The sequence below is a fragment of the Perca fluviatilis genome, chromosome 16, assembly GCF_010015445.1.
Source record: "Perca fluviatilis chromosome 16, GENO_Pfluv_1.0, whole genome shotgun sequence".
Taxonomy (NCBI): Eukaryota; Metazoa; Chordata; class Actinopteri; order Perciformes; family Percidae; genus Perca; species Perca fluviatilis.
In genome coordinates, this window is record NC_053127.1 from 20,767,792 (window position 1) to 20,784,033 (window position 16,242).

A 16,242-nucleotide genomic window follows, 5' to 3' on the forward strand; every position below is an offset into this window, starting at 1 on the left:
ATGATGTAAAATATCTGAATATCACGAAATGTTTTGGATCTGGTGCAGGAAGTAAAAACTGATCTAGTGGTGAGTTGTTTTTGATGTGTGTGTTTTGCAATGAGTCTGTCAATAAGAGGGTAGACACCATCGCTAAGAGTCCATCAGAGGCTAATGTTGATCCTCAAACAGACTGATTGATTGGTTAATATTAGATATATATATCATGCCCCATCATCATGAATGGTTTAACAGACTGCCAGATTAAATGCGAATTTAAATTTCAAACCTTTAATCTAAGATCCTGATCACTGTAACAGCACAAATGAGTCACTGTTTGTCACTCAGTGACTGATTTGCATATTGATTGCAGTTTCAGCATAGTACACTGCAAGTGGGCAACCTGGAAAACAGGTTATGACTAATGATATACCCCCCCCCTCACACACACACACACACACACTTTCAAACATATTTACTTCATCATCAGAAAGAGCTCCTATTGCGTTATGTAGCCCTACAGCTATCGTCAGCAGGCACGTTATTGGTCATGCAAAGGATTCAATCTGTGCAAGATGTTGAGAAATGACTGCAGCATGTTTAAATAATAATGTCGTGTCACATCCAGAATTGACCTAATTCAATCGTTTATGGACGCATTGTGGTAAATCAGCCAACGGCTTCCTTCAGGGTTTGTGTCCAGACTTTAATCTCATCATATCCCGGTAAACACCGAACACAACACAGTAAACATGAGTAAACACTTTACGCAACAACTGAAACAGGGGATCGCCGCTCCATTCTGACTCCTGCACTGTCAATACCAGATATTGATCCAGACACCTGTTGATAGCTGCTACGCATCCTTATCTGCAGAAATCCATTATGTTTTTCAACCAGACTTTGTTTGGCTTGATTAATCCTTTCGGACCTCACATTGCACAATGACTTTGATGAAATCAAAGCATTGCCAGTCTTACGTAATACAGAATTGCAGCTGTATAAAGCACTTTTAAGGAAAATAATACCTATGTCTAGAAACTGGCTCCCTAATTATTATTATAGAAATATCAAAGCCTCTAGACAAGGTTGTTGAGTGCTGGTTGGCCGACGTGCAGATATCAGACAGGCAATGGTCAATAGGGGACGCCATGTGAAGACCGCCTGAGTATAGGCTATATAAACGTGGCTTTTCACAGATAACTGCTCATTTGCTTGAAGCTGGATGGTGCTGCTTACAGCCTGGACAGGTAAGGAAGTTTGTCTTTTGCCTGGACATGTTATATCTTTAATCTTTTAACCTTATGGCATTGTAGAGAAATGTTACTCAATTACTTTACAACAACAGATGTACATAAAAAAGCCAACTCTCATATGGTCTCTTTCAAATCTGTTTTTGATGAGATCTACAGCCTACTCTGCAACTATATCTTACTGGTAGAGCAGATTGTGTCGGTCCATGTACAGTACACTATGTAGTTTTGTATGTATTGTACGTGGTGTATGTGTGTGTGTGTGTGTGTGTGTGTGTGTGTGTGTGTGTGTGTGTGTGTGTGTGTGTGTGTGTGTGTGTGTGGGGGGAGGGGAAAAGAGAGGGGGTTGGCTGTGAGACCTGATTTGTTTATTGTTTGTCTGGCAGCTCCTTTATGTTTGGATGCTCCACAATAATTGCAGATGAAAGTTGCGGTTGGACGGGCCTGAGAGGAATTTTTTTGGGGGTTGTGTGTAAAGAGAGAGGGGCCATGGGGTGTGGGAGCAGTGAGACAGCCCCATTTTCTGTCCAGTTTGGACCAGTTTTTCCACCAAACAGCAAAATCTCTGTGATGCCACGATGGATGCTTCTTCATATTATTATTATCATTATTAGTGCCTATAATGTGATGTAAGGTCTTTGCTCCTACAGCAGAGTGATGCAAGGATCTGTGTACTATAAGAAAGAGGGTTAATAATTTGCTGTTCATTGTTACTACTAGTTAGTTCTTAAGAGCATCTGCCATTACCTCTCATCTGTGTTAAATGAAAAGGGAGACTTTCAATTAATTAAAAAGTTATGAAAAAAAGTGCATATGTTCAGATATCACAGGTACATTTTCTCTGTATTTCCTACACTGCAACCATTTATCTGCAGTAAGGTTTAGAGTTAAGTGCTTTTATCTTGTGATCTTAAAAAACTGACCCTTCCTGTCCTAAGTAACTACAGTGATAGGCTAACTATAAAACCCTCCCCCTTCCTCTTGTGGCTCTCTCTTCACAGATAAGTGATCAGTGATCCTTCAACCTGAGCGTCAGTCAGGGAGGCTCTGTGCGCCTTTCTTTCCTCTTCATTGGTCTCTCTTTCTTTCTCTCTCTCTCTACCCTCTACATTTCTCTCCTCTGGTTCTTTGCCCCTCTCTGCTTGTAATTTCTCTCTCTCAACCATGCCTCCGACCCTGGCCACAGCGTTCGCCAGGCGCTGGTGGATGGCAGTGACTTCCATCATTGAAAATCTGCTGTTCTCCGCCGTGCTTTTGGGATGGGGATCGCTCCTCATCATGCTCAAGTCCGAAGGCTTCTACTCTTACCTTTGCAACGAGGAGGGTGAGTCACAACTGCACTTTCTGTCACTGTCTCATTACTTATCTGTCATTTGTTTCATTATACTTCCCACAACTTTTATGAAGTTATAGAGCAGAACTCTTTCTCCCTGAAATGTAGTAAAATGAGCTGTTAAAATAAGGATTGGTGATAAAGGGTGCACTGACAGTCAGTCCGTGGACACTAGAGGTCGGGCAAAGGAGGGTGCAAGGTTTTAATCAAGACATGTAACTTAACACTGCTGCCTTTTTGCCTCTTCCTTTCTTTAGGAAGAATAAGTGTTTTCTCTGAGGGGGGCATGGACTGTTTTTTAGGGACTCAGGAGATTAAACATGATCAGTTACATTAAAGTGAGAGCATGGTTGCAGACTGACAAAGTGGTCCAAAGTCAAAGAGTAAGAGACTCCAGTGACTCATAAACTCCATTATATCATTGCCCCTTCAAGAGCTTTAACTCTCAGCGACTCCATCTAAATTGAAGACACAGCAGAAGACTGATTGAGAGGGATCTGATTAACCAATGACGGACTGGATCAGCTGTCCTTTTCCCTCACCCTTCATCTTCTCTTTTTCTCCCCTACCCTCAACTTGAGCAAAGTCAGGCAGGTGCTTTGTGTTTTTAAGTACAAAGGTGGAATTGATGCACACAATGGGCCCTGTCAGGTTATTATAGAAGAGAGTAAGCACAAGGGAATGTGAGAAAGGAATCAGGCCACACTTATCCTTTGGACCTTATGTGACACTGTGTCTTCCCCCATGTCCTGGCTGTGGGGAGCCCTGCTAATCCCACACACACTAAACTATTGGCTGGATTCTGTTTTTCTCTCTCACTAGTAACCACAATATCTCCGAGGGAGTTTGCACAATTGAGTTATCTGACCTGTGATTTGTAGAAGGATGTTTTTCCAATTCCTAGTGTCTGGCACTGTCTTTCTATCAATCTTCATTTGCAAGTGATGCAACTTTGTCTTGTTTTATCTTTAGGCTTATTTAGCATCACTAGTAGCCTGAATTTCAGCCAGAAACCTTTAATTACTCAAGGCTAATTCCAGTCATGTTTATAGGATAGTAAAAATGTTTGTGTCGGCACAGACGCAGACTCGCCACTGAGGTAACAATTGAGCTGGAGTGCTGCCGAACCTGTCTTATCTTGTTCTAATAATATAAGAGGGAGAGGACAGCAGAACCAGCTCAGCTCTTTTCAAGCATGTGACATGTGATAGAGGGAAGGATTTTATGACTGGTAATATGGAAGTTGAAAGTCCACTGATAAAGGACAGGGAGGGAGAAGCCGACTGATAGAAAAGTGATGAACGGTAGAAATCAGACCACTGGTGGGGTTGACAGTGGAAAAAAAAGTTGATGATGCAGCGTAGATTAGGCTTTTGTGCACATGCAGCAGTGATATTTTAGGAATGGTTAAAGCTTGATTTTATGTGGTTAAGTCAGCGGTCACGAATCATCATGAAGGGGAAACCAAGGCCTTCACAAGCTGTTAATTTTGCAGCATCCTGCCCAATCAAATCTTGGAACTCATGCAACTTAGCTTTCCTGAAGTACACTTTGGCACTTTTCTATGAAGAACGCCATGGTGTAACAAAGGGATGATATGCACATACTTTCCTCACGTGACTACAAAGACAACAAGTGGCTGATACCATAGAGGTGTAAGGGCGTGTAATTCAGAAAACATCTGCCCACATGAATAATAAATTCCCAAACTGCTGCTTCCCTTCCTCCCTTACATGGACTTATGAAGACTTTTGTACCTTTTCACATTATCTATGTGAAGGTTCTGATAATAATCTGACGTTTATTTCCAGTTCCATCTTATCACTTTTTAGCTTTTGGCATTCCAACTCACAAATAAAATCTGAAAAGCATCTCAGTCGAGGCAAGTAGGTACATTTTTATCTTTATGTGGGTCTAAACTGTGCATGTTTTGCTTCTGCCCCCAATATGATGTTATACATAGGTTTCTAGTTATAATTCTGCCAGGTTCTGTGCCAAAAGCCATGGCTCCCTATTAGTGCTGTCAGTTAAACGCGTTAATAATGGCATTAACGGCATTAACGGCATTAACGGCATTAACGCAAACCCATTTTAACGGCGTCAATTTTTTTATTGTGAGATTAACGTTCTTTTTGGCCTAGCAAATTTTTGCAAACAACTAGTAACATTAGAAAAACTACAACACCACACCAGATCTAGCTAGACCGGAAACAAAACAACAGGCACGCCGCACACACTTGTTTGGGCTTGCAAGCTGGCCAAAGAGTAGTAGGCTAACATTAAGTTTTGAGTGGATGGCGAGCGCGAGACGCCGAAATATATGCCAATAAGATTCTGAATGGATGAATTTAAAAAGTTGCCAAATGGTTCCATTGACAAGACCAAAATGATCTGTTTTGTCACTGTGAATTGAGCTATCATCGCAGCACGTCCATTCTGAAATACCACTTGATAACCAAGCACACAGCTGATGCCAATTCTCCGCCCCCTCAAAGCCAGGCGACAAAAGCACAAAGCAATCTGATCCACTTTTCCACGTTGATAAGAGCATTAAAATGAGAAAAATTAATGGGACAAAAAGAAATCAAGGGACATTTAGAATAGATAAAAAATATGCGATTAATTGTGAGTTAACTATGACATGATTAATCGTGATTAAATATTTTAATCGTTTGACACCACTACTCCCTATACATTCAACCATGTACAGGATAGAACAGCTGAACTCAACCTTACACAGTCATATGATTATTCACACCACTCAACCTTTATGGACAATGTGTTTGTGTATCAGTAAGGCTAAATAAGACTTGCCTGACTGCCGTGTCTTGGCCTCTTTCAGAGTCTGTGAGACTCCAAAAAGTATCTAACATCCCATCTTCTTCCTACTTTAATCATGTTCTTCAGGCAACAGTTCCAGCTACAATCAGTCCCAACCCCTCCCAACGCCAAAACCCAATGACTATGACTACTATGAAAATGAGGGTGGCATGGTTGGTCTGGGAGACGGAGTGGAGATGAAGCCCCTGATTCCTATGGATGGGTCCCTGAGGATGAACGGCTGGCTGATTTGTAAAGAACAGGATGAGATGCTGAATCTGGCGTTCACAGTGGGCTCCTTCCTGCTCTCGGCCATCACCCTGCCACTGGGGATCGTCATGGATAAATATGGGCCTCGCAAGCTACGACTGCTGGGAAGGTAAGCAAAGGAGAGAAGAAATTTATCCAGACTAACTATGTCATGTTATTTATTTTCAATTCTGTGAACAAAATTCTATTCACATTCAATTGTTTTGGAAATATGTACATGTAAAATCCTTTAAGAACCCAAACAAAAATGGCAGAGATAGGCTGCAACTTAAATTGTCATCATCATTTATTTTCAGCACGTGTTTTGGATTGTCCTGTCTACTCATTGCTTATGGAGCCTACAATCCAAATGGTAAGCCCGAAGAGTGCTTATGTTTCCTTTTTTGCATTTTATTTGAAACAATCATCAGTAGTCATTGTTGTAGTGGTTGTTAACAGTCAGTCTTGAGCTAACCTCTGTGTCATTTGCAGAACTCTCTGTCCTTATCTTCATTGCCCTGACTTTCAATGGCTTTGGGGGCATGTGCATGACCTTCACCTCTCTCACAGTAAGTGTGTACATGGTAACCCTCCTGCTGCAGAGGTTTTGCACCTGCTGCATAACGTTTGTCTATATGTATATTTTTTGTCTTTACAGGTCTTTGTCTTGCTGTTACTGCTCTGTTATAATAGTTTGCTGGCTTCTCGCCTGCTTGCTCTCTCCCTCCCCTCTTGTTTGGCATTCTGGTTGTTGTTTGTTTGGCTTCTGACACTGCACTCAGTGTTCCTAGCAGAAGGAAGGTGGGGGTTTATTAAGGTGGGGGAGAGAGAGAGAGGGAGTGACTCGATGGCTCATTATCACTTTCCACTGCATCTATAATTGTGCTTTAGCAAGAACATCATAGCAACTGTTTGAGCGTGAGCTGCTCATTTCCCTGTCTTTCTTGTTTAAACACAAACACATGCACTCACTGTAATGTACAAGCACAGAAAGACACTCATCACATAAATTAATATTTGCAAACTAATGTACTCAAGCACATCTATGTAGGAAGATAGTGTCACTGATGCTGCAAAGTAGAGCCACAGCTCTAATTTGTAAAAAGGAAGAATATCAATCAGAAACATAATCATGAAAACGGAAAAGGTAATTTATCAGATTTCTTGCAGCCTCTTTTGGAGCGCAACTTTTGTTTTACATATGCAGTAGTACTCCCCATGATCTGTAAACAGACTTTCAATGTGTAAAATCAGCGACTTTGCCCTTTAAGATTGAGCCACAGAGCCAAAGATACACACGGAGCAGCAACTGATGCTCTTTAGGATTCACAGTCTCAACCCCTCATCATTCCTTTGCATTCTTACTGCTGTTCTTGATCTTCCTGTTCCCTCCCCCTGTCATCAGTTCAGCTTTATGGCGACTCACACAGGAGTCCAGGGCTGTACCATGGTGATGCTGTTCACCAGAGAGGGGCCCCTTTTCTGTACCACCACAGGCTGTTACTGTGATGTACATCTCCTTTGTGGTATTTCTTGCATCTACCTAAATTTCTCATTAGTTGCTCCCCCTGGCCTGAATGTCAGTGATATAGTAAAACCATAATTTATAGCTTTGTTTGCTCTTTGGTAATACAGGCCCCCAGAGTTGCATAAAAACAAATTTTCCACTTACACTACCTTTCACTCCATCTCCTTCACATCCTGACATACTATACTTGAAAGCCTCATTGTTGGGTTAATCATTAGACTCTACGCTGCTCCTTGACTCCTTGAACATGACTGCACCTCAGACCTACAGGCATTCATTCTCAGCTGAGGGGTCTAACATTCAGTGGCCACCACTGGCTCCTTGCCAAATGCAGTTGTCAGGTCACCTTTCCCATTCAGGTTTTTCCAGCAGCTGCAAATGTATCTCTAATGTTTAAAAAATCTATTAGAACAGTTTTCTAAGTACTCCTGGTGATATTGCTGGGAGATACTGGGTGCTTCAATATGCATACTTTATCAATTAAGTACAAAGACAAACACATGCCTCTTCCTCAGCTTCCCAGTATTATGTAATTGGATGTGCTTGTTGTTGTTCAGTCTCTTGAAAACAGAGTAGCTTGTGAATGCCTTTGTATTTGGATGTTTTGCCATCCTCTGTCTCCTGTTTTCCCTCCCAGCTCTCTTTTCTCTGTCCTTAAACAAGAGAAAAGCATGTAAAAGGCCGTAGAAAATGTCACCTCACCTCAGTCATCCCATCTCTGCAGCCCTGCGTTTGTGTTGTGTGTTGGACAGCTGTGTGTCTGTTATGTGATGCTGTTTTATATTGCTTTTATCGGTGTTCAACACACTTTTCTGTGTCTTATTTTCTCTGATGTCTGCCTGCAAACTGGTTCCCACTGTCCACTCTGACCCCCCGGTGTCAGTAGGCACCATCCTCATGGTGTCCCCAATCTGTCTTAGAGCAGCTACACTGTAACCTTTGTAGTTACATAAACAATGGAATATATCATTACATATGTATAAATCATATTTAAATTTGCTTACAAGTTACAATAAGGACTTATAATGTCTCTTTTATACTCTCTTTCTCTTTCTCTCTAGCTCCCTAACATGTTTGGAGACCTCCGTTCCACCTTTATCGCCCTGATGATTGGCTCCTATGCCTCCTCTGCTGTCACCTTCCCTGGTGTCAAGGTAACAAACACTGAATCACCCTGCCAGACACCTGCACTGACACTAATGTGAACTGTTTTTGACCTCTCCCCCTATAAATATTTAGTTTTTTGTCATTTCATACTGCTTTGCAAGAACTGTTTGTGAAATTCTTATATTTTACATGAACTGACATAACTCTTAAACGCACTGTGCAACCACATTTAGCTTCTACCACCGCATTCTGATTTCAGGTGTTTCCTCTGTTTTTTTGTATTTATTCATAATGTTCTGATGTGCACAGGTGATCTATGACCTTGACATATCTTTCATCACTATCCTGGTGGTATGGGCTGCTTGTGCTGGACTGGTCTTCTTAAACTGCTTCTTCAACTGGCCACTGGAGCCGTTCCCAGGACCAGATGACATGGACTACAGGTGAGTACAGACACACACACACAGACACACACAATGTAACACAGATACAATTCACAGTAAAAGTCCCACATGTACAAATATATGCCCACTAAGTAATAGAAGTCTCTATTATGTTTCAAAGTATATGGAGTACTCAACACCAATGTCACTGTTTGACAAATCATTATGTAATAGCCTATGTGTAAAAATGTCTGCCAGGTTAAAGTCTATCTGCTGATGATCACGCTTGCACTCATCACCGTAGTAAATCCTGTTGTTAATTAGAATGCCTTGCTTGTTCAGCGAAAACCTTTTCCATTAGACTGATTCAAGACATATAGGATATGCATGTTTCCTGTGTGTCACCATTTTCTGTTTATATTTTAACACTTTTCTATTTCACCATGATCCCCTCCCTTGTCACTTAACTTCCCTCTGTCCTTCCTCACCCGCTGTCCTCTATTCCCATTCTTTTTTTCTCCCTTTCATCCCTCTCTCCTCCTCTACTTTCTCAGTATAAAGATCAAGTTCAGCTGGCTGGGCTTTGACCATAAAATCACAGGAAAGCAGTTTTACCAACAAGTGACCACAGTAGGCCGTCGTCTCAGTGTGAGCAACAACCTCAAGCAGATGGAGCTGGCCACTAATGACGGAAACAAGTTCTGCCTCTCCACAACGGACCTGGAAATGGAGTGCAAGCCAAATGACGAGTGTAAGAGTGCAGAATTCAGCCAACTCCTTGACTCCCCATTGTTATGCTTCTCACTCTAATGCGTGTTGTTTACCTCTGTTTTGTCCTGTTTCTCCCCTGCAGCCCAGTCATTCTTCAAAACCATCATCAGCCCGATCTTCATGCTCAGTCTGTTGACCATGTCTATCACTCAGCTCCGTCTCTTGTTCTACATGGGAGCCATGAACAGCGTCCTGGAGTCGCTCAGTGATGGAGACCTCAACAAAGGTCTGTGGCTCTGCATTTTTTCTAGTATCTTTCTGTCTCTGTGTGTACACAAACATGAGCACTTGTTGATTTTGTTTTCTTTACTATGAATCAAGTTGTTTCTGTGTTTTATATAACTGTGATTCATGACTTAAAAGCCGCTGGACTTACGTGGTTTTTATTTAAATTTCAGTGGAGAGAATGGAAGTCGGTAAGAGCTTATAGTTGTATCAGTAGATTACTGAAGCATTAGCCTGTTAACTCTCAAGATGAATACAATTAGAATTTAACCTCTAGTCTTGTGTGGGTTTACCATTGCAATACTGTACTAAATCCACTACCACTACTCTCTGGCTTTTGTCATAGCTAGTGCTATTATTTAATTTGACCTTGCCTGTTGTCCATGTCAATAACCGAGTCCTTCAGCTGTCATTCAGCTTTAATCTGAAACCACTGTACTCATTAACTAACTTTGCACTTCAGCACCAGCAAAGAGCTTGCATCATATGATATGAGCAGTTTCGCATGACTCACTACTCATTTATCATTAATCCCCTGACCATAAATCCCCTCATAATGGCATCAAATTGACTTTTGAACAGTTGCTTTCTCCGTATCCATTGTTGTTTCGATATGGCTCTACTGCCTAGGATTAATAATTAACTGTACGTCAGAGTCATTAACCAGGTAGAAACCCTTCATCTCTGTCTTTTTTTTATCCTTTAACCTCCCCTTTCTTATGTTTTTCTCAATGTCTAATATTCATTGGAATCTGTCTTTTTTTTTTTTTTTACAACCTTTTTGTCCTCAATGCCTCACTCAGTGAGTCTGTACTCCTCCATCTTCGGCATGCTGCAGCTGCTTTGCCTGATGACTACTCCTGTGATTGGTCAGATCATGGACTGGAAGCTGAAGGACTGTGATGACGGAGAGGAGGAAAAGGAGCCCTGCAGCAAGTGAGTCAACGTGTTCTTTTTAGACTCATTCCCATTTATAGGTCCAGACATTACTGCAATGTTTATTTGCCAGTGATGAATAGAACCAAGAAATTAACCTTTATTGTGAAATAGAGTTGCAATATCAGTACCTGTGTAATTGATCTCTCTTCATTCTTTCTGATTTTGACTGCTAGGGGGGAGATAAAGAAAAAGCGCAGAGACAAAAAAACCCAGAAGGTGACCAATGCCTTGCGAGCATTCGTCCTCACCAACCTCCTTTTAGTGGGATTTGGGATCACCTGTCTAGTGCCCAATCTCCCCGTGCAGGTGGGTGGTCCACTTCAGCTGTCAGAGATACACACAGGCCTTCAAAGTGCTTCAGGGAGACAATAGAGCATATCATTTTATAACCTTATTTAATCAGCTTAATCTTTTCTTTTACATTGCATGCTACATTTTGTTAATGTAACAGAAAACAGGGAAAAGCTAGCCTGGCTCTGTTTGCCTACCAGTCAGTAGACAGCTATTTTAGCTTAGCATAGACTGGGTAAAGATTACAAACATATACAAATATGAATGTTAGTTAGTGAGCCTTACAGGGTCTGGTAGGTGGATTTACCTTTGAACAGAGCCAAGTTAGCTGTTTCACCCTGTTTTCAGTCTTTATGCTAAGCTAACAATAACTGTTAAATGTTAAATTATGCTTTAGGACCCTCATAAACCAACTGACTGAATGACCAAAATGATTATGAATATTGATCTCTTTTACTTTCATCTTTCCTCAGATTGTGTCATTTGTCTTACACACTGTGGTGAGAGGATTCATTCACTCTGCTGTTGGCGGCCTATATGCTGCTGTGTAAGTCACAGTGTGTCTCTCTAACCTCTAAGACACACACACACACACACACACACACCATCACCATCACCATCATCATAACCTTTGTCTTCTGTATGTGGATGCAGCGTCAAACTGAGAAATTAAATTTACCGCTTCTGTCTCTGCAGGTATCCCTCCTCCCAGTTTGGCAGTCTAACAGGCATGCAGTCTCTGGTCAGTGCTGTGTTTGCTCTGCTGCAGCAACCCCTGTTTCTGGCTATGATGGGACCCCTACAGGGAGACCCATTCTGGGTATGAATGCACACACAAAACACACACACACACACACACACACACACACACACACACTGAAAAACTTTCACAAATTAAACCTTCAGGCATGGCTAATTGTGGTGTTCTCCCCCAGGTTAATATTGGACTCTTAGCTCTCAGTATGCTGGGCTTCTTGTTGCCTCTCTACCTGATCTGCTACAGACGGATGCTCTACAGACAGCAACAGCAGAAGGAGGACAACGCTAAGATCTATTTCAAAATCAATTGCTCCGACATTCCTGAGGCCTATGTCTAAAGAAACGTAAATGAAGAGAAATGGATAGCAGAGGATGAAGAAAGATTTTTTTTTACTGAGAAACATTGCAATCCAGTAATATGTATGTGCATACATAGGCATGCAAAAGGACAACTGAAATCGTAAATATTTAGAATATCACATTTAAACTGTGTAATTGGTACACGCACAAACTGTCACATCCATTTTCCAAAATCCCACCAAAATAAACTGCTGATGCTGCCGACCTGCCGTTGTCACAGAAAGGAGTCAGTTTGACAGTCGCTGAGGTGGAAAGTGAAACATGGAGGGAAAAAGAAAAAACAAGAGGAAAGACTGTGAAAGGAAAGAGGCACGAGCCCTCTGCATTCCCCCAAATCCTCTGACTTCTCTTTATATTCCCCGCTCTCTGGGCTTCACATTGCAAAGTGCAGGTCCATTCCACATAAGACTACTTTAAAATTCCCCATATGAGAAGAGAAATTAACAGAAGAGTGTGTTAAGCTCATGAATATCCCCCTGGGACACTGGCAAGACTGCTAAACATCACTTTCACAAACAACCTCACCATTATTAGTGAGTGATTCCAATTCTATCAGACTTTTTGGTTTAATATATTGACTTCAAGTCATCCTGATTGCAAATGACATAACATGGTGCTACCTATCTATTCATCAGCTGGATTTTTTTTTGATAGATGGTGTAAGGTAAGTGTGGACTAAATAAGTGACAGGAAGGAGAGAAGAGCCTTATTGTTGATGTTTCTCGGGCGAGTAGAAAAAGAGACTCATTATGATTAATTAGGGGACTTGATTTTTTTTCTTTTTTCTAACATCTTATATTATGAAACTACTGTAGCTTGGAATATACTGAAGTAATGGATAATGTCAGTGTTTTAATGGGCTGTATTCTGTAAGAAGGACATCAAACAGGTATGTTTTGCTAAAAGCAAAATGTTTAGAGTATTTCCTGCTTTATTTTTCTTTTTATATGTTAAGTTTACCAGCAGTGCCTTTTCAATATACCTTTATGTAAAGAGAGAAGATTTGTTCATTGGGCAGCATGTTCTATTGAGCTTTTTACACATACTTTATCAGTGAAATGTGTCCCCTTTGCATTACATGGTATACTATTTATACATCATGTTCTCCATTAAAGAGATATTTCGCTGATTTAAATCCAGCTCTTTGTCATGGCAGTGTGGGCAGCGTATTTAGATGAACGGTGTTTGGCTTCCCTTGGGGTGCCAGTGCACGTAGCTCCCCCCAGAGCAGAGCAGCAGAGGTCTTCAGAGATCTGCCAGATGACACGACACACGTCATGGAGGTCTGCCCAGACCTCTGCTAAACAAAATGGCCACACAAAGATGACACAGAGCTAGTTTTAAAATGGCAAAGTATCCCTTTTAAGTGTATTCATAAAATCAGGATGATTCAGATGCCTGATCTTAAAGTCGGTATTAAAAGTCTGTCTGCCTACTTTTTAGCACTTTATACCCCGTTAACCCCTTTTAAATTTCACACAGATCAGCTTATTTCAGCACTTCTCTCCTGGTGCCTCTCTCGAGAAATAGTCCCACTTTCATGTTGAGCTCCTCCTACCCTCATTTGTGTATTTATTTCATTTTACACTCCCTTTTCCATAATACATTTCATCATGTATTTAAATTGTGCTGTGCTGACAATGACTCATGTCTGATCGTATACTTTATTGTTCGCATAGAGATCTTCTTCTACCGTTGAAGATAACGTAGAGATGACTGTTGTGCAGGTGTTCCTATGGAAGAATTTGTGGGGGTTATTAAAGATGAGTTGATCTCTTCCTCATGTTTTTTCATTGCTCACTAGGCTACATTATATGTCTCTGTATCTGTGTAATTCTTACTTGGTCACAGAAATTGTGGCTATTTATTGCTCACATTCTGTGTGGTGACATAACAAAGCAGGTCTTCACCCAGTTCTCTAGTACATAGTTTGCTTGCTTTTTTCATCGGCAGGAAAATTGTTATGGATGTATGACCTTTTTTCTGTTTCTGAAACTGACCCTTTTCAAAATTCTAAATACATAAATTCAGAAAAGCAAAAAACAAACATGAAACTAATTTCCAGCTGATGGAGTTTTTAGGTTGTAATGCAACCAACCAGCAGAGGTCAGTATTGGCAGCATGTCTTTGAGGGCAATTATACTGAATGAATGTACATTTTTGTCAGCTGATTGAATTGAAGTCTGTTGTCTGAACAAAATTATAGTCAAGTTTTACAGATTTTTTTATACACAAACACCAGCATTTAAAACACACTGACAAGAACAGAAACTCATTTCCCAAACATTTAGTAAACCAAACCTGCAAAAATATAGCCACTGAGACTGATTTCTGCTTTCAACACACACAGCTCTGTATAACATTTTCCTATAGAGCATATTTCATATTTATCCAGAAAGTATGCACATGCAAAATGCTAATTTGCTTTAACAACAGTGTGTAAGAACAGGGTGTCTCCTGACTCTATGTCCCTCATGAAGCTTGTTAAGAGGTGAAATTACTGTAATCTTAATGAAATTATGAACAGTTTTTCCACCAGATGTTCTCGGCACACTCTCACTTCATGTTTGGGTTTTTTCCACGTCTGTCAGTACTCGACTCTGCCATCTTATACTACACTCCAAGAGATGGTTATCACTTGACACCCCAGCCCCTCTTGTCACCTGAGAATAGAGAATGTCACCCACATCAGGGACAGTGGCTCCTGGAGCTCTGCTGAGGCAACTCTTTGTTGGCTGGCCGGCCCCTGTGGTTTGTTCAGGTACACAGTTCAAAAAGGCAACATGAGACCACTGCCTTATAGTATAATGTCACTATAAAGCAGGTAGTGTGCCATTCACAGCACATTCTGTTGACATATTTTAATTCCAAATTACGAGCTAGTTGTGCTAAATCCAATTGTACCAATCAATGAGGCAAATAGAGGAAAATGAGAAACTTCATGTTAAAACATATACAATCACATTAGATATGATAGATAGTTGGTTGCAGCTGTCTGTCCTGGTGGTCCTGCTCCACGCCCTGCTATGTCCTGTTGCACCCTGCTATGCTCTGCAGTGCCCTGCTACGTCCTGCTGCATCCTGCTACGCCCTGCTACGTCCTGTAACGCCCTGCAGTGCCCTACTACAACTACTATTTCTAGTCATTGTTCCATTATCTTTATTGTGACTATTACTGCCACTGTTCATCACACCCCCAACCGGCACCGTCAGACACAGCCTACAAAGAACCTGGGTCTGTCCGAGATTTTTCCCTAAAAGGGAGTTTTTCCTCACCACTGTCGCACTAAATGCTTGCTCTTGGGGGAATTACTGGAATTGTTGGGTCTTTGTAAATTATAGAGTGTGGTCTAGACCTACTCTGTCTGTAAAGTGTCTTGAGATAACTCTTGTTGATTTGATACTATAAATGAAATTGAATTGAATTGAGATAGATAGATAGATAGATAGATAGATAGATAGATAGATAGATAGATAGATAGATAGATAGATAGATAGATAGATAGACCCTTCATTTCATTGTACTACTGTGTACATCTAGATGTAGAAGGGATCCTGAGAGAAGACAGAGGAATGATAAGCGGATGTTGGCCGACGGATACAGATGTGCTATAAATACAGCAGCAGTGCGCTGTTACATAATGTTAGACTCACACACACGCACTCACATCCGATCTCCTGGGCGTGGGGCTGGATTAGGGACCTGTGATGCCTTGTCATCGCATCACGCGCCAACACAATCTTATAGACCCGTGGGTGGTGGAGCAAAGAGTTGTCAGGGGACCACCAGTGAGAGAATAACAGGCCAGCCTGCAATTCCTGTCTAGATGTAAGAGGATGACTGCACAAGTGCCTTCACGATTTCATCTGCTAACGCTTGTTATCGTTATGATCTGATCTGACATTTGTTGTAGTGTACAAATCATGTCAGTCATCGGTGGCAGATATAGTGGACAGGAGTGGGTTTGGGATTTCTGGAGTCAGATAATCACATTAGATGCAGGGACTTTGTTTAAAGGGCTTAGAGAGCTGACGCACTGTGCGTCTGTGCCAGTGATGGTCCCCGCCATGCCCATATACTCTGATGTTAATAACCACATTCTACGTCACCGTGACTGCTAAAAACGGTTCAGAGAAGCTCAGAGTTAGTAGGCTTTTTGTATTTATCTGTGGTTGTTATCTGTGGTTGTTGGTCCGATGTTTTGTCGGCTTATAGGCTATATTGTTTCATTATTGTGATTATTG

General features: G+C 41.3%; 1 protein-coding gene across 3 annotated transcripts; it reads left to right on the top strand.

The window, feature by feature from the left end:
* The first annotated feature begins 1,084 nt into the window (after positions 1-1,084).
* On the top strand, positions 1,085-13,776 carry slc43a2b (solute carrier family 43 member 2b). 3 transcript variants are annotated; one of them, XM_039777221.1, is made up of 15 exons: positions 1,085-1,229; positions 2,234-2,556; positions 5,473-5,764; positions 5,952-6,007; positions 6,127-6,203; positions 8,224-8,316; positions 8,579-8,712; positions 9,207-9,403; positions 9,506-9,649; positions 9,822-9,839; positions 10,452-10,584; positions 10,761-10,893; positions 11,352-11,425; positions 11,575-11,698; positions 11,814-11,975. In XM_039777221.1, the coding sequence occupies exons 2-15, from the start codon at positions 2,397-2,399 to the stop codon at positions 11,973-11,975; spliced, it is 1,797 nt and encodes a 598-aa protein (XP_039633155.1). In that variant the 5' UTR covers positions 1,085-1,229; positions 2,234-2,396. The 3 variants fall into 3 exon arrangements, with proteins under 3 accessions (XP_039633155.1, XP_039633156.1, XP_039633158.1); XM_039777222.1 differs by lacking the exon at positions 1,085-1,229 and having other exon boundaries at positions 2,397-2,556; positions 11,814-13,776; XM_039777224.1 differs by lacking the exons at positions 1,085-1,229; positions 9,822-9,839 and having other exon boundaries at positions 2,397-2,556.
* The last annotated feature ends 2,466 nt before the right edge of the window (positions 13,777-16,242 follow it).

What these genes read in the sequence shown, in the direction of transcription:
- slc43a2b (XM_039777221.1), top strand. Translation starts at nt 2,397, where the DNA reads ATGCCTCCGACCCTGGCCACAGCGTTCGCCAGGCGCTGGTGGATGGCA. An exon ending in TTACCTTTGCAACGAGGAGG is followed by an intron (nt 2,557 to 5,472) that starts GTGAGTCACAAC and finishes CATGTTCTTCAG; the next exon opens with GCAACAGTTCCAGCTACAAT. An exon ending in GAAAAGGAGCCCTGCAGCAA is followed by an intron (nt 10,585 to 10,760) that starts GTGAGTCAACGT and finishes TTTGACTGCTAG; the next exon opens with GGGGGAGATAAAGAAAAAGC.